Genomic DNA, 22,886 nt, shown 5'->3' with positions numbered 1-22,886 from the left:
TATCATATCAAATCAAGCTTTATTTATACAGCAGATTTCAAACATGGAATGCAATGCAATGTGCATCACTGGGAAAAAAACGAATTTAAAACAATGAAAATAAATACAGATATTTACTACACAACAAACATAAGGAGATACAAAACTAAAGAATAATGAAAACTGAATGACTAAAAAGCACCCAGAGGAAAAGCAAAGCTACAAAGGTGTGTTTTAAGATCTCTTTTAAATATGTCCACAGTTTCGGCCCTCCTCAGGTTCTCTGGCAGGCTATTCCAGAGGCTGAGGGCATAGTAACTAAAGGCTGCCCCTCCATGCCTCTTGGTCCTAGGCTTTAAGCTCCCGCCTATTCCTTTCTTTGGATTGGTGTATACATCTCATTATTTGAATACTTTTTTGAATAGTGGATGAGGGGCGTTGATGTCAACCGCTTGTATTCAATGGACAGAGATGCTATACTATTAGCCTCATATCATGAATATGCATAGCTATCTCGAGACAACTCCGATATAAAGTGTTTTTTCTCAAAGTTGCCCATCCTACTTTTATCAGTACACTCGTCTCATTGACCTCCATACAAAAACTCCTCGCTTGTTGAGCAAAAGAAGCAAAACAACACCACCTGCTGGAGAACACATTTTTGGCCCAGTTTATTTTTTTTAACAACGCAAGTCAGTTATGAACAAATTATTGACAGCTAACCAGGGAACTGAAACTGCCTTGTTCAGGAGCAGAATGCCAGATTTTTATCTTGTCAGCTCAGGGATTTCAATCCAGCAACCTTTTGGTTACTGGCCCAATACTCTAACCACTAGGCTAGAGTATTGGCTACATGTTACCGCAAGGGGTAACAACAGTTGTGTCATTTCGCCTCTTCCTCTCTGGTGGCACTCAACAGGTAAGAACCCCTCTGACTATCAGGCTGCCACTAAGGGTAGGGAATATTCCAGGAGATAACAGCAGCATGACTAGAGATTTTTGAGATGCTTCCAACTCTGCCGGTTTGGTCCACCGGTTCTCATTCAAGCCAAAAACCTGTCTCAATTGTGTCTCCAAGTACCCTAAAATCAGAACAACATTGGGATAAAGACGAACTACAGGTAAAATGTGAAGAAATAAATGTGGGAATTGCAGTGGAGGTAATTATTCGAAAGCAGAGGCATCCTTTTCTCACCATCATATTGTTGTCTTTGTGATGATCCAACAGCCACTGAATTCCTGCACAACATGGTGTCTCTAGGCTACATCTGAAATGGTCCTATTTTCTCAGTATTCTTTTGGCTGGCAGTATTTCATGGTCAATGACAAAACAGGGCCAGTGTCTGTGTGTAGGCCTCGCTACCATGTTTACAATTAAAGGGAGAAAACACTTTTTAAATTGTAAAACATAGGATTGTTGGCAGTGCCATATCCGCAGGAAGTAGGGGTGCTGAAGGTGCTACAGCATCCCCTGAAGAATCTGAATACAAATCAAATGTTAATAAAAAATATATATATAATAAAAATGAAATAAAAGTATTGCGCTGAGCCTTTTAATAGTCCTGATATAGCTGTTTTCCAGTCCCCCCCACCAAACATACTTCCCACGGCTATGGGCAGTGCTTGACTTGGGCAGGAGCTCACCCTTCTACTACTTGAGCTCCTGTTATAGAATATGAACTCAAAACTATTGTGGAGCTCCTGCACCTAAATATCAACTGTGCCAGCACCCAAAATGAGTACCAGCACCTATTTCAGTCCAAGTCAAGCACTGAGGGAGATCATCTGAGAACAATATCCAATTTAGTAAGAAAAACAGATCTACTCGACTATTAAAACGACAAGACTGATAGGTTATTAATAGAATGCAGACTGATCATCACTGACAGCCAGGTGTCAATATATAACAATATAGAGAATCTGTAATGCTTTAAAGGTTTCCCATTTTCCAATGACAAGCCAAGCGCCCTCTTTATGAAATTGCGCACACGCATGTTGCTCCCGCTAAAGCAAGCCCAGATAGGAACACAATCATCAGCGTTTGCTGATAAGGGGAACCATTTCAGTGACGAACAGAGTTGCAATTTTGCGGTTGTCGATATATTCGTGGGCTATTTTTAATAATGAACTTAATTTAAGTTGAGGGTTAGGCGTAAGGTTTAGGGTTAGGCGTACGGTTATCAGTGTGGTTAAGGTTAGGGTGAGGCCTCCACTGGAGAGGGCATCAGTGCAGGGTGGGTGTCATGGAAAAAGTGGGGTCACTGGATGATAGCTTATTCTATAACTTGTCTGTCTCAGACTCCTAGGAAATGAAAGGGAGAAGGACAGATCAGCCTGTTAATGGAGACTCATTGTGTTGTGAACTCTTTGACAGAGAATTCTTGTAAGGTCTTACTTAGATAATCACTTCATTAAATGGCTGTTGTAAACATATTCACAAATATCTGTTAAATATAGCCTACTTGTATTGTCCTGTGCATCAGTAGGGAGTATTGCATGAGTAGGACACTATTTCCCTCTTGTGGATGACTGCAGTTGCAGACTCTTCATACAGTGTGAGGCAATGACTAAACCTTTAAAGGCCAATTGCAGTCCCTGTGTTTTGTATTATATTGTACAGCACCTGATGAAACTAACACTTTAAAAGTGTTAAGAAAAATGGTTCAGTGCTATTTCCTGACAGTTGCTTGTTGAAAATACAATCTACACAGGACCTTCTAATCAGCATGTTTTGCATGGGAGTTGTTTCAGTCTTCCTGGTGACATGATCAATATATGTAATAGGTATAATAGACCAAATAACAAAGAGTGTGTTCCAAATCGCTCAGCCAATAACAGCCACTTTTCTGTTTTCCCCTCCCCACTCAGACCAATCCCAGACAGTCCTAGCTAAATTGTTGCTTGAGAAATAGGTTTTTGCAATAAAAAAGCTATTTTTGTTTCTTTTTACTATTTTAATGGAACACTATTCCAGATATTGATATAATAAATGGCTGCATTGGGCCTTTTAAAGATGACTGTCTACAAGCCTGGTGAATATCACATGTGAATACAGTAATTCTCCACAGTAATTCTTATGATCTGAAAGTTTTTGTCCACATCTATCCTTCCTCTGAGTAAATTCTCCAGGTTCTTCATTGGAACCTCCACCAGGTGTTTGTTGACACAATCGTTCAGCCCGTAGGCCCCGAACACCGGGAACTTGTATAGTGCGATGTAGGGCTCGTTCTGGTCGTAGTCGGTGCAGCAGTACGCCAACCATATGTACTCGGGGACGGCCACACAGTCCCAGGGGATCATGTTCCTGGAGGTCGTGACCCCGGTGACCACGAAGGCTTTGCCACGGCAGTAGTTGTTGAGACGTTTGCGGATGAGGTCCTCGTGCTCGGCCCAGGGCCCGATCTTGAACTTGCGGATCTGCGGCAAGAGGCAACAACATTACTTAGATTCCCCATACGTCTTCTGATTATTATTCATCTTCCACCAAACCTTCTTTAAAATGTGCAGACTGAACCAACGTACCTGGGGCACCACGTTGGTCATTGTGTAGGTGAAGGCCATGTCCAGGGGGTCGGACTGGTGCTCATCAGGGTTGAGGAGGCCTCTCTCGTACCGGGCCACGTCAGCATAGTCTTCCAGCACGGCTGTCCTCGAAGTTCATGTGCATGTGGGAGGACTGGGGGAACTGCTCCATGTTGCTTTCTGCCGTTCTCTGACACCAACTACAGAGGGAGAGAGAGGAAGGGATGGAGAGAGAGTGGAAGGGAAGGAGGGCGAGAGGAAGGGATGGAGAGAAAGTGGAAGGGAAGGAGGGCGAGAGGAAGGGATGGAGAGAGAGTGGAAGGGAAGAAGGGTGAGAGGAAGGGATGGAGAGAAAGTGGAAGGGAAGGAGGGCGAGAGGAAGGGATGGAGAGAAAGTGGAAGGGAAGGAGGGCGAGAGGAAGGGATGGAGAGAAAGTGGAAGGGAAGGAAGGCGAGAGGAAGGGATGGAGCGAGAGTGGAAGGGAAGGAGGGCGAGAGGAAGGGATGGAGAGAGAGTGGAAGGGAAGGAAGGCGAGAGGAAGGGATGGAGCGAGAGTGGAAGGGAAGGAGGGCGAGAGGAAGGGATGGAGCGAGAGAGGGGGTAGAGACAGATACAGATAGAAAGAGGGAGGTGGAGAGGTGGGGAGAGATCGAAAATGAGGGGAGGATCAATTCATTTTGCATATGCACAACACCTGTTTCCTACGTGAACGGCTATCACAACAATATCCCATTGTAACATCCATTCACACAACCTATACAGTTGCTTATCTCCAGTGTTTCATTTTGCGTAGAGCAGCAGTATTATCCTCACAGCTCAGCAAGCCAATCCAACTAGTGTATGGGTGTTAGTCATCTGCATCCATGAGAGAACATGTTTGAAATGACATAGGGTTTCTAACTCGCTATCCAGAGCATGCAACCATCTTGGCCTATGTTCATTCAAAATCCAACACACACACACACACACACACACTTACTTGCCACATACCTGTGGCTCGAACATCCAGGGAAGGTCCACCCTCTTCCCGCTGTCAAACTTCTTGAAGGTATAGGCCGAGTAGATGGGGATGAGTTTGTGGGGGTCGCAGAGGGTGATGAAGCGCGGCTTGTCCTCGTAGCGCTGGCAGATCTTCTTCAGGGAGTTACTAAGGAGGTAGCCCTGCGGTGGGGTTCCCATGTACAGGGAGTCCTTACAGCGCTCCATGTGGTTAAAGTCGTCCACCACCCCTGCCGGGGACTCCCGGCAGGATCAGCACCACAGCCAGGGACAGAGAAGAGTAGATGGATAGCTGTCTCATGATGGCCATCTCTCTCTCTCTCTCTCTCTCTCTCTCTCTCTCTCATTGTCCTTGCACCTCTCTCTCTCTCTCATTGTCCTTGCACCTATCTTCTTTAGTGGTCTTGTCTGACTCTTTCAGTTAACACTGTCTCAGCATGTGTTCCCCCTCTCCTTATGACCTTAACACAGTATTCTGTGCTTGAGTCGTTTGTCTCTCCCTCCCGCCTTTCTAAATTGCCCAGATAGAGCATCATCATCAGATAGACGTATTTTACTGGCTGACACTATCGTCTCCTCTCTTTCATGCTCTGCAGCCTCTGTTAGGCCCTGAAAGGCTGTGTTTTTGTTATCAATCTCATGCTTTCTGCTCAGTAGAGAGGAACTCAAGGTGCCTTGTGTGTTGGTTCTGTTATTATATCTTTGTTTTAGTATGGTCAGGGCGTGAGTTGGGTGGGTTGTCTATGTTCGTTTTTCTATCATTTGGGATTTCTGTGTTCGGCCTGGTATGGTTCTCAATCAGAGGCAGCTGTCAATCGTTGCCTGGTTTCACTTTTGAGTTGTGGGTGTTTATTTTCTGTCTTTGTGTATGTCGCCAGACAGGACTGTTTTGGTTTTCCTTCGTTCACTTTATTGCTTTTTGTATTTCAGTGTTCAGTTTTGATTCATTAAATATTTCATCATGAACACTTACCACGCCGCGTTTTGGTCCTCCGATCCGTCTCGCTACTCCTCCTCAGAAGAGGAGGACGAGATTACACGCTGCATCTCATTCCCCGAAATGGAGATATGCAAAGTGTGTGAGTGTGCGTGTGTGTGCTTGAGTCTGTCTGAGCGTGTGTGTGTAGATCTGTGGCTAGCCTTCTCAGCTCTTCTCATGTAAAGACTGAGGTGTGAGCAGAACAAGGCTTTGTGCAGTGGTAGATTGGGAGGGAGACCTGAGGAAGGCTCTGAAACAAAATGGAGACGTAGCTGTGCTATGATTATTTCAAATCACAGACATGTTGTGGATTCATTGATTGTTACTGGAATTAGTATGATGGGCTTCTAGTGAATAAGCTTGTAGATGTACAGAAAAACAACATTCCATCCCGGATCATCAGTTAAATCAGCAGCAATGACTTTTAGTTTTTATTTCTACTCATTGTTATTTGTACCAATAACTGTTGTTTTACATATTTTCTGTTTCTAAACCACATGAGGGGAGAGGAAGGTTTTTAATTTCCCCCTGAGGGGTTGTAAACCACATTCTCATATCTTCTGTGTGTATGTACAGCAACAGGACTAGACTACAACCTCTATTTCCTGTTGTATGTTTTAGCTGGTGAGCTGTTCACAAGTTGACACCCCCACCCCCACACACACCAGCTGAATGTAGCTCTGAATAAGCAGGCAGGTCCCCCGTGATACAAGTTAGTATTCAACTTCCATCCATGTCTAATGACGTGGAAACCGGCCACCAGGGGCATCAGTGAGCGCTGTTACCTTCAAGCAAGTTTTAGTGTTGTGGACGGGGATGGAGGATGGGCATAAGTATCTGCTGCTTTTGAGACACGGTTCGACCCCACCTTGGGGCACTACTTGTTGAGTAAATAAAACACTAAACAATCACAATACAGTAACTATTGGTCACTACTATGTATTATAATTCTAATATGTATTCATTATAGAATTGTGTCAGTTATTAACGGTCGTAATAATGGAAATAGAGGTTACAGGAAGCATTACAGGACATGTAGGATGTAGTTTAGTACTGTAGTTGTAGCCACACACAGAAGACATGAGAAATGTGATTCCTCATGTGGTGTGGAAACAGAAAATCTGTAATACAACTGTTATTGGTACAAACAACAATGAGTAGAAATAATTGCTCATCCATTCCTTTCCTTAGATATTGCTGACTGTTGGAACAAGAAGCACAAGCATTTCACTACACTCACATCTGCTAACCATGTGAATGTGACCAATAAAATTTGATTTGAATCATAACCTTTCTTAAATGCACTGTCCAATTGTAGGCCTAGATATGTGAGAGAGGAGAGAATGTGTGTTTTCATGTTTTCACATATTTATATAGTTGAAGTGGGAAGTTTACATGCACTTAGGTTGGAGTCATTAAAACTTGTTTTTCAACCACTCCACACATTTCTTGTGAACAAACTATAGTTTGTCAGTTACGACAACAATTGTTTACAGACAGATTATTTCACTTATAATTCACTGTATCACAATTCCAGTGGGTCAGAAGTTTACATAAACTAAGTTGACTATGCCTTTAAACAGCTTGCAGAAAATGATTCCAGAAAATGATGTAATGGCTTTAGAAGCTTCTGATAGGCTAATTGACATCATTTGAGTCAATTGGAGGTGTACCTGTGGATGTATTTCTTTTTTTTTTACCCCCTTTTTCTCCACAATTTCGTGGTATCCAATTGTTAGTAGCTACTATCTTGTCTCATCGCTACAACTCCCGTACGGGCTCGGGAGAGATGAAGGTTGAAAGTCATGCGTCCTCCGATACACAACCCAACCAAGCCGCACGGCTTCTTAACACAGCGCGCATCCAACCCGGAAGCCAGCCGCAGCAATGTGTCGGAGGAAACACCGTGCACCTGGCAACCTTTGTTAGAGCGCACTGCGCCCGGCCCGCCACAGGAGTCGCTGGTGCGCGATGACACAAGGATATCCCTACCGGCCAAACCCTCCCCAACCCGGACAACGCTGGGCCAATTGTGCGTCGCCCCACGGACCTCCAGGTCACGGCCTGTTACGACAGAGCATGGGCGCGAACCCAGAGTCTCTGGTGACTCAGCTGGCGCTGCAGTACAGCGCCCTTAACCTCTTGAAGCTAGGGGGCACTATTTTTATGTTTGGAAAAATAATGTTCCCAAAGTAAACAACCTATTTCCCAGGATCAGATGCTAGAATATGCATATCATTGACAGCTTAGGATAGAAAAAAACTCAAAAGTTTCCAAAACTGTAAAAATATTGTCTGTGAGTATAACAGAACTGATATTGCAGGCGAAAGCCTGAGAAAAATCCAAACAGGAAGTGACTCTTATTTTGAAACCCCTGTGTTCCTATGCATCCCTATTGCCCATTGAAAGGGATGTCAACCTGATTCCTTTTTCTATGGCTTCCCTAAGGTGTCAACAGCCTTTAGACATAGTTTCAGGCTTTTATTTTGAAGAATGAGCGTGAACAACCACATTGCGTAAGTGGACAGGTGGGGGCTCTCAGAGGGAGCAAAAGACGGTCCTAGTGAAAAACCAACTGTCCCGGTTGATATATTATCGAATAGATATTTGAAAAACACCCTGAGGATTGATAAAAAAAAACGTTTGACATGTTTCTGTGGACATTATGGATATAATTTGGAATTTTTGTCTGAATTGTTGTCCAGAAAATCACATCGTATGATTTTTAAGTAATTAATTAGCATTTTATTGCATGACATAAGTATTTGATACATCAGAAAAGCAGGACTTAATATTTGGTACAGAAACCTTTGTTTGCAATTACAGAGATCATACGTTTCCCGAGTTCTTGACCAGGTTTGCACACACTGCAGCAGGGATTTTGGCCCACTCCTCCATACAGACCTTCTCCAGATCCTTCAGGTTTCGGAGCTGTCGCTGGGCTATACGGACTTTCAGCTCCCTCCAAAGATTTTCTATTGGGTTCAGGTCTGGAGACTGGCTAGGCCACTCCAGGACCTTAAGATGCTTCTTACAGAGCCACTCCTTAGTTGCCCTGGCTGTGTGTTTCGGGTCGTTGTCATGCTGGAAGACCCAGCCACGACCCATCTTCAATGCTCTTACTGAGGGAAGGAGGTTGTTGGCCAAGATCTCGCGATACATGGCCCCATCCATCCTCCCCTCAATACGGTGCAGTCGTCCTGTCCCCTTTGCCGAAAAGCATCCCCAAAGAATGATGTTTCCACCTCCATGCTTCACGGTTGGGATGGTGTTGTTAGGGTTGTACTATTTCTTCTTCTTTTTCCAAACACGGCGAGTGGAGTTTAGACCAAAAAGCTCTATTTTTGTCTCATCAGACCACATGACCTTCTCCCATTCCTCCTTTGGATCATCCAGATGTTCATTGGCAAACTTCAAACAGGCCTGGACATGCGCTGGCTTGAGCAGGGGGACCTTGCGTACACTGCAGGGTTTTAATCCATGACGGTGTAGTGTGTTACTAATGGTTTTAGTAACACACAGTGACACATCCCTAACCTGATCGGAAACCAGATTGCATACCAAATAGAATACTACAGACATCAAGAAAGCCAGTCAGTTGATTATTGAGAAGTTTTTCCAACACTTTTGATAAACAGGGCAAAATAGAAATAGACCTATAACAGTTAAGATGAGCTTGATCTCCCCTTTAAATAAAGGACGAACCATGGCTGCCTTCCAAGCAATGGGAACCTCCCCGGGAATGAAAGATAGGTTCAAAAGTTCAGAGATGGGCTTGGCGATGATAGGGGCAACAGCAACCTCGGTGCGGCAGCATCCTTTCTCTGCTTGCAATCCCAAGGGTCCCAGCTACAATATGAATGGTCATCTTTTTAGTTTAAATCCTTCTTTAAATCCCAAAAAGTCTGTTTAGTTGGCGCCATTAATTTCAGTAATCCACTCGTTCAACTTGCAGACAAAGGAGTCCAAAAAGCTACCGCTAAACTTCGTCCAAACAAGTCAAACAACGTTTCTATTAAATCCTCAGGTACTCTAAAATGTAAATAACCTATAATATTTCATAAAATCCACGTAAGTCACTCACAATCTCCTCTAGAGATTTCCCCACAACTAGGGCTGACAGGGCTTCCACAGCGCACACAACAATTTCTGTGCCTCACCCCAGTATGTTCAATAGGAAAGCAAAATTACTAAGCGTGCGCCCTCTCCCTTGAGCACCGAAAGACTGATATTGAACCAGTGCTCTCTTCACCAAAACTCCAAACCTTGAATTAAGATTGTTGACATCTAGTGGAAGCCATAGGAATTGCAATCTGGGAGACAAAATTACATAGGATGTGTAGCTTTCCATTGTAATTGCCTGGGACCTAAAAAAAAACGTTCAGGTTGTTTTTTTCCCGGATTTTCGCCTGCCATATCAATTCTGTTATAGTCTTATTTTAACAGTTTTAGAAACTTCGAAGGTTTTCCTATCCAATGCTACCAATTATACACATTTCCTGGCTTCTGGGCCTGAGTAACAGGCAGTTTACTTTGGGCACATCAGTCAGGCGGAAATTCAGGAAACTAGACCCCATCCCTAACAGGTTTTAAAGTTTTTTAGCAAGCATCTATAACAAATCAGGACAGGTTGTTTCTCTGAGCAGCCATTACGAACACTAAGGTCATTACAGAAAATACTACACTGATGCTTATCAGGATTATTTGTGAGGATAACATCAAGGAGAGTAGCCTTTTCTGGGTGTTTGGAGTCGTACCTTGTGGGATTGGTATTAATCTTAGAAAGATTTAGGGAGTCCCATTTCTTTAGGACTTGGTCATGTGGTTTAAGCATGTCCCAGTTTAGGCAACCTAGCAGGACAAATTCAGACTTATTGTAAGGGGCCAGGAGATAGCTTAAGGCAGGTAGGGTACAGGCCGGTGCTGATGGAGGACGATAGCACCCAGCAACAGTCAACAAAGAGCTATTTGAAAGTTCAATGCTTAAAACCAGCAAATCAAATTGTTTGGTGACAGACTTGGTAGAGACAACTGAGCACTGAAGGTGATTGCCACTCCCCCACCAGTGGAAGATCTTTCTTGCTGAAAAAGGTTATAACCAGAAAGGTTAACATCAGTATTCCTTCCTTAACCATGTCTCAGTAATGACCAACACATCTGGAATGGAGCTGTGAATCCTCCCTTTCAATTGATCCATTGTATACAATACGCTTCTAGTGTTAACATGCAGAAAACCCAGGCTTTTAGAGAGCAGAAATCAACGAAGCAGATATCAAAGTCAGAATTGGGGCTAGCAACTGTAGATGGGACAGGGTGTACATGCACATTTCTAGATATTATCAACAGGAATACAATCAGGGCATGGCATAGAGAGCCTGCAGTGCTGATTTTATGACATCTGAATGTACATTAGATGGCAACAAGATCATATTGTACAGCAATTTCATCAGGTAACATGAATACAAATCTGGCAAGAGGTGGTTAGAATAGGATGGGAGGCTAAAAGTCTGTGTAACCAATAGAGAGTCAGTCCCGAGAGTGGGAACAAACACTGTCCCTAAACAAACACCAAAAAAAGTTCAGAATCAACAAAGCATGCAGGAGTCATGAGACAAATAGCAAAACAGCAAAATGCACAATAAAAGTTTTTTTTAAACGACTTGGGGCTAGTCACTCGCCCCTACAGTGAGTGTGTGCTGGTGGCGAGTGAACGCTCAGGAGAGAGAGGGGGGGAAGAGTGTGATAGGGGTACCTGTACCAGACAGGGGGAGACGGACCAGGGCAGACGGTGAACAGATCGCCAGGTGGAATCCAAGCAGCAGTGCAGCAGGCAACAGGAGTAGGTGTCACACCCACCCAGCTTTTACTTCTGGAGGCAGATTTCTTGTAGAAAATGCCAGTGGATGCTCTATCAACAGCAGAAGGTGTCACGGCCATTGTCGGGGTGGAAATGACCGGACCAAGGTGAAGCGTAGTGAGCGTACATTTATTTATTTATATAAATGTCGCCAACAAAACAAGAAACAAAGAAACGACCGTGACGCTTACGAGGGCTATAGTGCCACTACCAAAGATAACTACCCACAAAATACAAAGGAAAAAAGGCTGCCTAAGTATGATTCCCAATCAGAGACAACAGACAGCTGTCCCTGATTGAGAACCAAACCCAAAACCCAAAACATAGAAACAGAAAACATAGAAATAAATAAACTAGAATGCCCACCCTAGTCACACCGTGGCCTACCCAAAATAGAGAATAAAAGCCTCTCTTTGGCCAGGGCGTGACAGAAGGGGGCTTCAAAGGGGACTTCAAAGACTCCTGCCTCTTGTTGGGGCCCAAAGATCTTGACACCTTTCACTTCACACCTCAGTGCTAATTGAAGTTGTATCTGGTCTGTCCTAGCAAGCCTGGCAGCCTTAACTCAGCATTCAGTCCCCATAAAGTCAAATATATCATTGTAATGTACTTTTACATTTTTCATTTTTTCTTGGCTTTCAAATAACATCACACCAAACACAACTGACTCAGTTCCAGGTTGATCATCTATCATCTGTTAACATTTAAATGTCCGGTAAAGGATATAATGGCCCTCCACATCCTCCTCACTATGCTTCAGACCCGAAGGCAGACCCACCCAGCCGATCAGACACAACGGCCGGGCTCTGCCTGGTGGCACTCCAGGCCTGGCTTACTGTTAGGGACCACTGTAGCAAGTGTTGACGTTAGCACTTGCCTGTTCCAGGTGCCCAGGTTCCCTGAGCTGTTGAGTGAACAACTGGAGCAAGCAAGCAATAGTTCACGGATGGCAGATAGCCTGGCGGTTAAGAGCATCGGGCCAGTAACCGAAGGGTTGCTGGTTTGAATCCACAAGCCGACTAGATGAAAAATCTGTCGATTCGCAGTTGAGCAAAGCACTTAATCCTAATTACTCTGGATAACAGCGTCTGCTAAATGACTAGAATGTAAATGTCTTGAAGAACAATCTGGCCTAGATGGCTGTAATGTTGATGTCATGGCACCGGATCATGTTCACCGATTCTGGTGATAATGTAGGTGGCGCAGCGGCAGTAGTTGTTGAGGCGCTTGTGGATGACGTGCTCCTGTTCCTCTCAGGTGCCGGCGCTGAATTCTCAGACCTGAAAGAAAGTGCCACATCATACCTGTGCATGTTTATTGGTTGTTGGGGTTTAGGCAGTCATTTTACCACTGGTGTTGCTATTTGACTTACTTGGTATAAAAGTTGACTGGATGTTGTATTTTTTTGTTGTTTAATTTTTTTTTAAAATTAGTAACGTATCTCAGTACATTATCCCACTGTTGAGGAATTCTATTTTGTTCAATACAAATGTGACATTGTCTTCAAGTAAAATGTTAGCTAAATCATAACAAAATGGCAGACCTGAGGCACCACATTGGTCAGTGTTTAGGTGGAGTTCTTGTGGTCTGGGTCAGTCTGGTGGTCGTCAGGGTTGAGGTGGCCATGTTTGTAAAGTTTGGCATTGGTGTAGTTTTCCAGCACGGCCAGTGCATGTAGCCACACGGGAATGCCTGCAACTCGCCAGTGTCAGAGACAGTGGACAGCTGGGTGGGAAACAAACAGACAGGCAATATGAGATAATGAAGGGTGGATATAAAGTGTGATTGTTATGGATGTTGATATGGAGATGAGTGAATATGCTACTTCTTCAAATGCATGCTTGCTGTGAAAAAGAGACTTTATGGCAGTTTATGATCAGTCAACTATAAGCCCATTAAATTAGGTGCTTTTGCCCACGAAATTACATGTCATTTTATTGAGTTTAGCACCACATACTTTCAAATTCAAATGCTATAGAAAAAAACATACATTAAGAAAGAAATACAAATAAATAAACAGTCTATCAGTGAAAGCCAATCAGTATGGAATAATACATTGGGCTGATGGGCCTTGGTCAAAAGTAGTCTACTAAATAGGGAACCAGGTGCCATTTGGGATGTAACCATTGACTTGAAATGTCCCCACGTAACCTGTGGCTTGTACATCCAGGGCACATCCCCCTCTTCTCCCAGTCAGAGCTCCTGAAGGTATAGGCTGTGTAAATGGGGACGTGGTCGGCCGTGTCGTACAGTGTGACGTGGTGTTGGCAGATCTTCTGGAGCGAGTGGTCCTCTAGGCCCACGGAGGGCGTCTCCATGTACAGCAACTCCTTCTCCACCGTCCCCTGAACACCATCCGTCATTGCCATGGTGACCAGTAGTAAGGCCTGTGCCCAGAGAAGGGCCATGATGACTTCAGCTACAAGGTCACGATGTAGAAATGGAGTTAAGCTCTCCCAATGGAAGGAAAGGAGAAGTCTGTGTGTGAGTCTGAGGAGCTTCAATGAGGTGATATGTCCTTTGTATTCCTGTGCATGTGTCTCTCTCTGTTACTATCTGTCTGTCTGTCTTTCCGTCCCTCTTAGTACCTATGTGTGTCCCTGAGCTCTTTGTGTCGGCAGCTCTGAAGGAGAGGTACACCTGTGTCTCAGTGTTAGCTCTCCCTAATCTGGGCAAAGTATGCAAAGCCATGCACCTTTAGCCCAGCTGACTCGCCCATCATTGGCTATAAGGAGGAATAAAGAGGTCATTGCTAGCCTGGTCCCATATGTATTTGTGCTGTAGAGCCAATGGCTATGGACTTTGTCATGACATAGAAGTTGGCAATACAGCACACGATCTGGGACCAGGGTAGGCTATTACCAAATCCTGATGGGTTTTTCCATTGGTAGTTGGAGGAAGTGAATTAATTCAGCTGGACTGAAACCTCTAAAGACTGAAAACAGACTGATTGACAGGTGACTGTTTGGTCACTTTAGAACGAGCGGTTCCTGGACCATAGTGGATGGAAAACCAAACTTACCTCAGCTCGCTCTGAGGGGCCAGTTCCTGTCACTTAACGTGTCAAAAGTTTTGTTTATAGATGTGTTGGTGTTTCATACGTCATATCATATGTGATAGGTTTCAGTCTCTTCCTGGAAGGCTGTGGTGGCTAGACTCATAGATGATCTTGTATATGGTTATGCTGGATGATCATGTAAGGTTGTGTTGGTGTCATGTGTACTCAGGCATGACTTGATGGGAAATCAAAGAGAGCCCTTCCAGCACACCCTTTGAAGGGGAAACAAGTGTCAGGTACAGTGGGGCAAAAAAGTATTTAGTCAGCCACCAATTGTGCAAGTTCTCCCACTTAAAAGATGAGAGAGGCCTGTAATGTTCATCATAGGCACACTTCAACTATGACAGACACAATGAGACAGGATCTGCCTCCAGAAGTAAAAGCAGAAGTAAAAGCTAGGTGGGTGTGACACCTACTCCTGTTGCCTGCTGCACTGCTGCTTGGATTCCACCTGGCGATCTGTTCACCGTCTGCCCTGGTCCGTCTCCCCTGTCTGGTACAGGTACCCCCATCACACTCCCCCCTCTCTCTCTCCTGAGCGTTCACTCGCCACCAGCACACACTCACTGTTGGGGCGAGTGACTAGCCCCAAGTCGTTTAAAAAAAACTTTTATTGTGCATTTTGCTGTTTTGCTATTTGTCTCATGACTCCTGCATGCTTTGTTGATTCTGAACTTTTTTTGGTGTTTGTTTAGGGACAGTGTTTGTTCCCACGCTCGGGACTGACTCTCTATTGGTTACACAGACTTTTAGCCTCCCGTCATATGGTCAGATGAAACCAAAATATAACTTTTTGGTAAAAACTCAACTCGTCGTGTTTGGAGGACAAAGAATGCTGAGTTGCATCCAAAGAACACCATACCTACTGTGAAGCATGGGGGTGGAAACATCCTGCTTTGGGGATGTTTTTCTGCAAAGGGACTAGGAAGACTGTTCCGTGTAAAGGAAAGAATGAATTGGGCCATGTATCTTGAGATTTTGAGTGAAAACCTCCTTCCATCAGCAAGGGCATTGAAGATGAAACGTGGCTGGGGCTTTCAGCATGACAATGATCCCAAACACACCGCCCGGGCAACAAAGGAGTGTCTTCGTAAGAAGCATTTCAAGGTCCTGGAGTGGCCTAGCCAGTCTCCAGATCTCAACTCCATAGAAAATCTTTGGAGGGAGTTGAAAGTCCGTGTTGCCCAGCAACAGCCCAAAAACATCACTGCTCTAGAGGAGATCTGCATGGAGGAATGGGCCAAAATACCAGCAACAGTGTGTGAAAACCTTGTGAAGACTTACAGAAAACGTTTGACCTCTGTCATTGCCAACAAAGGGTATATAACAAAGTATTGAGATAAACTTTTGTTATTGACCAAATACTTATTTTCCACCATAATTTACAAAAAAAATCATAAAAAATCCTACAATGTGATTTTTGGGATTTTTTTCTCCTCATTTTGTCTGTCATAGTTGAAGTGTACCTATGATGAACATTACAGGCCTCTCTTATCTTTTTAAGTGGGAGAACTTTCACAATTGGTGGCTGACTAAATACTTTTTTTGCCCCACTGTACCTCAATGACATGAGTGATTCAGTTGATCCATTTCCTTGTCAAGGCCATAACAGTTTATGTTTCTGTATGTGTGTATTGGGCATAGCAACAAATAATTGGTGAATGAAAATTGTACCCCCACCCGGTTAACAATACCTCTCCGACTGGTGTTACTGGCGGTGGTGAGGCCGGTGATAACATAGACCGCTCCCATGGCAGTAGTTGTTGCGGCGTGGTGTGGAGCCAGTTGGCCAGGCTGTAGGTGGAGGCCTTGTCCCCGGGCCTGGTGCTGGTCGGGGTCCAGCTGGCCATGCCTGGCTCTGCTCCATGGCTAGGAGTCTGGATGTAGACCGGGGGAATGGCTGCATGTTACCTGTCCTAGAGCCACTGGACAGCTGGAGTAGATAGAGAGGGATAGAGCAGGGTGTGATTACACAGACAGAACATAGATGCTACACGGTACAGGCGCCACTGGACAGCTGGAGAGGAGAGAGTGAGAGAGTGAGGAGTAGCATGCAACAGATGAATGCGTATAAAAATGAGTTATTATACAAATTGCAAACAGGAATATCAATAGTACTATGTAACAATGTGTACCATTTACCTGCACTTTGTTCACAGTGAGACCTGTTCATTGTGAGGGAAGTGTCATTTGGTGCTGTGTTTATCAAGACTTCTAGCCACCATGCCAGAGTACCAGAGGAAGGGTTTCAACTGTGCTCACCGCCACAATAAAGCCCTCTTCTCACCACTGTAGCAGACGGTCTATTCTTTGAATAGCTTCTAACCCCAAAGCCATAAGACTGCTGCACAGTTCATCAAATGGCTACATGGGCTGTTTGCATTGACCCCCCCTTCTTTTTTTTACACTGCTGCTACTGGCTGTTTATTATCTATGCATAGTCACTTAACCCCTACCTACATGTACATATTACCTCAATTACCACGACTAACCTGCACATTGACGGTACCGGTCCCCCTGTATATAGCCTCATTATTGTTATTTTATTTATGTATTTTTTTTACTTTAGTTTATTAAGTCAATATTTTCTTAACTCTTATCTTTCGTAAAACTGCATTGTTGGTTAAGGGCTTGTAAGCATTTCGTGCTAAGGTCTACACCTGCTGTATTCGGCTCATGTGACAAGTCAAATGTGATTTGATGATCTCTTCTTCAGTTTGATTTGACCACAGAGTTCAAAATATTGCAATATGATATTTTGACCATATCGCCCACCCCTATCCACAGATCTCAGAGGGAGAATGACTGCCTAAGCAGTCAAATGGCTCTGTATGTCAAGTGGCAGTGCCAGGGACCCGTTTTATTGGGTGCCTGGTTGATTATTTATGGAAAAGCAGTAGCAGACAGGTGTGTGGAATTAGAGTTAGGAAACTGCTGGGTCTAGTCTTGTTTTTCTGGTGCCATGAAACATTCACTAATGCAAAGATATGAACTATCTGTCTGCAAAGGCTTTCTTATACGTGAACACCAACCCTCACACCTAAACACACATAGCAACAGCAGGTGGTGGTTCATAACCAAAGGAAACTGCAGGCCCCATCTACATAAACAAAGCCTTGACCACAACTGAAACGCCGCCTCCAGGATGGAACCCACAGACATCTTGCTGTTTGTTTCCCTGTAGTCAGCTAATCAGTCAGACGTCCGACAGACACAGAATGCTCCATTGTTCCATGATCATCTTCATCAAACCCATCATCATCACCAAGAGATTGTGATTGATATTATGTCAGGTGAGAGGTTATATATCTATGCTTTACTCTCCATGTGTGTCTCCAAAAGAGAGCAACACTGGTTTTTTCCTCCCTTTTCTTTTTGTAGGGGAACAGGAGTCTGCTCACCCTACACATTGTATAGTTTAATGGAGATAGTTACAGAAGTGAAGTGAGCAAGGAGAAAGATGAGAGCTGTGCAGTTGACTCAGGGATCGAACCCTTGTCGCATATGTACCCAGGAATTAACAGTGATTTTCCGCTAGACAAATCAAATTACGCCACAATATCTTAACATTAGACACGTTTTGAGTTCTGAAAACATCTGACAAACGTTGATATTGGAATGTAATATCCCGTTAAGTTTACCATTTGAATTGACCTTGATTTAAATGTATGTCAAATCTACTTTCTCCTCCTCCTCCTCTCCAGGCACACAGACTTCTCTGGTTGCCCTGCTGTGGCTGTGGGGAGCGTGGCTTTCCCCTGTCCTGTCCTCGTGCACCACGGGCCGGCCAGCAGAGTGCAAGGCTGCGCTGTCAGCTCCCGGTACCAACCTGGCGGGCGAGGGTTTCGACGTCGTCACCATGGAACGCAAGCAGGCCTATGTCATCGACGTGGACACCTGGAGGAAGAGCGATAACGGTACCTGTACCCTCTGTGTTAACCCTTTCATGGGAGGCCAGACTCAGAGGCTGCCTGCGGCTGTGGTGGACTGGCGTCCCTCGCAGAAGTGCAACATGATGTTAGCCAGTATGGTCTACGACTCCAGCGAGGCGTTTGTGAGCAGCAGCCAGACAGAGGTAATACTACTAAACTCAACATGTCAGGTGTTGGTTTCATCAGCTGAAAGAAAAGTTACCAGACATGTTCCATACGCATAAAAAGCGTATTGCTCGAACATTTTGCAAACAACTTTGTTCAGATCCCTGTTAGTGAGCATTTCTCATTTGCCAAGATAATCCATCCACTTGACAGGCGTGTCATATCAATGAGCTGATTGTGCTGCGGACAGTAAAAGGCCACTCTAAAATGTGCAGTTTTGTCACACAACACAATGCCGCGGATGTCTCAAGGTTTGAGAGAGCGTGCAATTGGTATGCTGACTGCAGGAATGTCCACCAGAGCTGTTGCCAGAGAATTTAATGTTAATTTCTCTACCACAAGCGGCTTCTGTCATTTTAGAGAATTTGTCAGTACTTCCAACCAGCCTTCCAAACACAGAACAAATACAGTATGTGGCCGAGCGGTTTGCTAATGTCAACTTTGTGAACAGAGTGCCCCATGGTGGTTCTGGGGTTATGGTATGGGCAGGCATAAGCTACAGACAACGAACACAATTGCATATTATCGATGGGAATTTGAATACACCCGAAATACCGTGCCGAGATCCTGAAGCTGTCATATTTCACAAATACTGGAGCATGTGAGTTCAAACAGACTTTCATTAGCACTTAACAAAAGCCGAGCTGGTTCATGAATACAACAGCCTTCCAGTCTTGGCACACACGTTTGATATATTTGTCCTCCTTTCGCCACACTCACAGTAACTCCTTTCAATGGCTCATCCCCTCAGGCATTTAGCCTGAGGGGATGATGGAACCCATAGAGCCACAGAAATAGACACAAATAGTCTGCACTCGCCTTGAGCCAGGTTCATGCATGTAGGACCATAGTTACAGACCGTGGCACTTTACAGGAATAACCATGCATGTCATCCTGCTAACTCCTCTGAAGGGGACACCCCTGTTCTGGAAAAAAAACCAAGAGGCTTAACCATAGCAACAGTACATAGTTGGCCATAACTCAGTTACAGGAAAAGCCAGTCGTGTCCACACCCCAGAGAGGTGCATGTTTAATGGTGTCTAATGACCCGGAGCACACACAGTGCACTAGTTTTGCTGATTCCTTCTGAAATAAATTATTGCCACATATGTCCTGAAAAAATCACAATGAATCCCATTGTGAAACCATTTTTTAAAAAGGTTTCTGTGACCAAGAGATGCATATCTGTATTATCAGTCATGTGAAATCAATAGATTAGGGCCTAATGAATTGATTTAAATGGACAGATATCCTCACATGAACTGTTACTCAGTAAAATATTTGGAAGTTTTACATGGTGCATTCACATTTTTGTTCAGTATATAAAATATATATTTATATAGAGAGAGAGATTTATAATAATAGTCAGAAGTATAATAATAATATAAATAAGAATAATTGATTCAATATATATTGAAATATAGCTCTTTTCCCAATACTCAAAGTGCTTTATGTGGGTAAACTCACCTTATCCACCACCATGTGTAGGTAGATGTCAGTTGGAAGATTGGTCTGGACATTATGACCCCCCAGGCTAAGGGGTCAGTCATGGTGGGGGGCACCCACTCCAGAGCTGCCAAAACGGTGATGAGCCAGTCGAAGAAGGACAAGTACAGCTTCATCAAACAGGATATACACTGCTCTTATTACAGGTGATATACCTTATAAATATAACATCACTTGTATTCTAGAAGTTTAACTTTATAGAACCAACACGGCTCTCTACAGGCTATAAACTCTCCATCCTGTGTGTTTCTTTCTCAGATACCGCCTGCTAGATGACCCTCCCCTGCACCCTGAGTTCTCTCGCTCCCTGGGCCTCCTGCCCCCCCTCTACACAGCCCAGACCAAAGTTGAATACAGATATTTTCTTGCCAACTTTGGCACCCACTTCATCAAGAAGGTTCTCCTGGGGGGGCGGGTGAAGAGCGTGACCTCCCTGCGAGTGTGTCAGGCGGCCCTGAGTGGCTACAACGAGAACGAGGTCCTTTTCAGTCAAAATATATTAGTAAATGTATTTATCTATTTATTTATTTAAAGAAAATGTACATTACGTTAAAAACAATAATAATCCAGGTCAAGGACTGTCTTGAGGCCGAGGCCTCCGTCGCCACCGTTACCGGAACAGCCGAAGTAAAGACAGAGACCAAGTTCTGCAAGGCGGATCTTCAGAAACGTGACATCAAGGACAGCTTCAGCAGCACCTTCCAAGAGAGGTTCGATTGATTTTGATTTGATAGATTTTTGGGGGTTAATGGGCATTATACAAGACTTATAAAACACATATTTCCATTGTGGTCCTCGTTTAAGACAAATCATGACTAATGATGAACAAACAGGTTTACCGAGGTGGTGGGGGGACAGACGGACGGGACGCCAGACTTGCTCTTCTCCCAAACGGGTGGAAACTCCAAGGCCTTCGCTAATTGGGCGAGCAGCCTGAAGACCATCCCTGACATCATCAACTACTCCCTTCACCCCCTCCACCTATTGGTGAAGCAGGCAAGTAAGAGGGCTGGGCTGAAGAAGGCTGTGGAGGACTATATCCTGGAACATGCTCTGGTCAAGCGCTGCTCTGGGAAATGCAAGGGAGGCTCCAGCTCCAGTGCCCACGACTCCTGCCAGTGTGTGTGCCAGGCCAGCAAGGAGATGACCAGCCAGTGCTGCCCGCAGGAGAAGGGCCAGGCCCGCCTTACCGTCACCGTGAAGAACGCCAGGGGCCTCTGGGGGGACACCACCTCTGAGACCGACGGCCTCGTCAAGGTATTATCTATTTTATTTTATCTTACTAAGAAATGTGTTTTTAAATGGACTTGAATGCTAAAGTCTAGGATTTTACGTGCTTTACATTTCCGTAGCCACATCCCTCTACACTATGTGGACATCCCTTCAAAAGTATGTGGACACGCCTTCAAATTAGTGTATTTGGCTATTTCCTCCACACCCGTTGCTGACAGGTGTATAAAATAGAGCACACAGCCAGCCATTGCAATCTCCATAGACAAACATTGGCAGTAGAGCGAGGTCCATAGAGAAATGGTTTGTCGAGATCGGTGTGGCCTGCATAGAGCCCATACTTGACTGGCCTGCATAGAGCCTTGACCTCAACCCCATCGAATACCTTTGGGATGAATAGGAATGCCATCTGCGAGCCAGGCCTGATCGCCCAACATCAGTGCCCGACCTCACTAATGCTTGTGGCTGAATGGAAGCAAGTCCAAACAGCAATGCTCTAACATCAAGTGGAAAGCCTTCCCATAAGAGTGGAGGCTGTTATAGCAGGAAAGAGGGGGGCTACTCTATATTAATGTCCATGATTTTGGAATTAGATGTTCAAAGAGCCGGTGTCCACATACATTTGGCCATGTAGTGTATATACTAAAACAAGTGGCAGGGGGCCCCATTTTGGTGTTTTTTTCTAATCACATAAAGTACCTTTAAATAAAGTTTGATTTGGTTTGATCCGTCAAGGTGTCAATGGATGGAGCAGCCATGCAGACCAGGGTGATCTACAACAACAACAACCCCACCTGGAACAAATTATTAGACTTCGGTTTCGTCAAGCTCTCCCTGGCCAGCGAGCTGAAGTTTGCTGTGTACGATGAAGACAAAACCTGGTACAAGTCTTGGAACGACCTCCTGGGGGAGTGCAGCGTCCGGCTGGGTTCTCACAGCAATATGTGTCCCATGAATCATGGAACCCTGTACTTTTCCTACAAGGTTGACTGTGCCACAGGACTTGGGGGCTCCACCTGTGGGGAGTATGTCCCCTCTGGGATGAACTCTGACCTCTCTGACCTCTACACCTCCCGCAACTCCCTCAACATGACCCAGGATCTGCTGGCTCACGTCCGGACGGGCCGGCCCCTAGGAGACCCCCTGGCTTTCGTGGTTAAGCAGAAGGCTAATGGTCATGGAAAAAACACATGAATCTCACATCGCATGTGAGGGATAATGGTTACCCTTGTCTCCTTGCTCTCAGTGAGCTGTGATCAAAACCGCTATGCTATGCACTATAAACCTTATCCTGGCCTATCTAACTTTAAGGCATACCATTTCTAACCTATTGTTCTGAACCATAAATCATTTTACTTTGGTAAAAAAACAAAACTAAAAAAACATCCAAAGTGCAGTATATCCTATGTATTTGTGACGGTAATGGTTTATACACATGTTTATATGTTTATTGAACAGGGGCCATGTACAATTACAAAATGAAATATCATGCATTAAAATGGACATGTATGTTTTCATTCTCTCATGACTGTGCCATGTTGTTTGTGCGACCACTGCAATAAAAAGCTACTTGATTTGAAATATTCAGTTGGTAGTCCAGAACATCAATTCATTGACCCTAACTTGAAAACTAATGTGCTGCTTTTATGTTGTATTCA

General features: G+C 44.5%; 2 protein-coding genes, 1 long non-coding RNA gene and 1 pseudogene across 4 annotated transcripts in view; 1 reads left to right on the top strand and 3 right to left on the bottom strand.

The window, feature by feature from the left end:
* LOC118368850 (erythropoietin-like) overlaps positions 1-1,529 on the bottom strand; it is a 37,059-nt gene extending 35,530 nt beyond the window's left edge. The window contains exon 1 of the mRNA XM_052497274.1: positions 1,175-1,529. The gene's annotated coding sequence lies outside the window, so the exon portion shown is untranslated. The remainder of the gene's footprint in view (positions 1-1,174) is intronic.
* LOC118368845 (perforin-1-like) lies at positions 613-22,815 on the top strand. 2 transcript variants are annotated; one of them, XM_052497273.1, is made up of 7 exons: positions 613-898; positions 18,100-18,470; positions 19,981-20,144; positions 20,257-20,476; positions 20,569-20,708; positions 20,832-21,255; positions 21,964-22,815. In XM_052497273.1, exons 1-7 carry the CDS (start codon positions 679-681, stop codon positions 22,420-22,422), a joined length of 1,998 nt encoding a protein of 665 aa, XP_052353233.1. In that variant the 5' UTR covers positions 613-678; the 3' UTR covers positions 22,423-22,815. The 2 variants fall into 2 exon arrangements, with proteins under 2 accessions (XP_052353233.1, XP_035609169.1); XM_035753276.1 differs by lacking the exon at positions 613-898 and adding an exon at positions 17,532-17,688.
* Positions 2,638-11,170, bottom strand: LOC118369169 (endonuclease domain-containing 1 protein-like; annotated as a pseudogene).
* On the bottom strand, positions 11,273-16,670 carry LOC127916064 (uncharacterized). Its single transcript, XR_008093251.1, has 4 exons — positions 16,538-16,670; positions 16,090-16,328; positions 12,881-13,062; positions 11,273-12,617 (listed from the first exon to the last, which is right to left on the bottom strand). It is a non-coding gene; the product is annotated as an uncharacterized LOC127916064 (long non-coding RNA).
* Positions 22,816-22,886: the final 71 nt, after the last annotated feature.

Source organism: Oncorhynchus keta, chromosome 35 (assembly GCF_023373465.1).
Source record: "Oncorhynchus keta strain PuntledgeMale-10-30-2019 chromosome 35, Oket_V2, whole genome shotgun sequence".
In the NCBI taxonomy this organism is placed as follows: domain Eukaryota; kingdom Metazoa; phylum Chordata; class Actinopteri; order Salmoniformes; family Salmonidae; genus Oncorhynchus; species Oncorhynchus keta.
This window is presented reverse-complemented; position numbering and strand designations above follow the sequence as displayed.

Excerpts from the sequence above, each read along its gene's own strand:
- LOC118368845 (XM_052497273.1), top strand. The coding sequence starts at position 679 with ATGAACAAATTATTGACAGCTAACCAGGGAACTGAAACTGCCTTGTTC. Across the intron at positions 20,145-20,256 it reads ATACACTGCTCTTATTACAG|ATACCGCCTGCTAGATGACC; the intron begins GTGATATACCTT and ends TTTCTTTCTCAG. Across the intron at positions 21,256-21,963 it reads AGACCGACGGCCTCGTCAAG|GTGTCAATGGATGGAGCAGC; the intron begins GTATTATCTATT and ends TGATCCGTCAAG.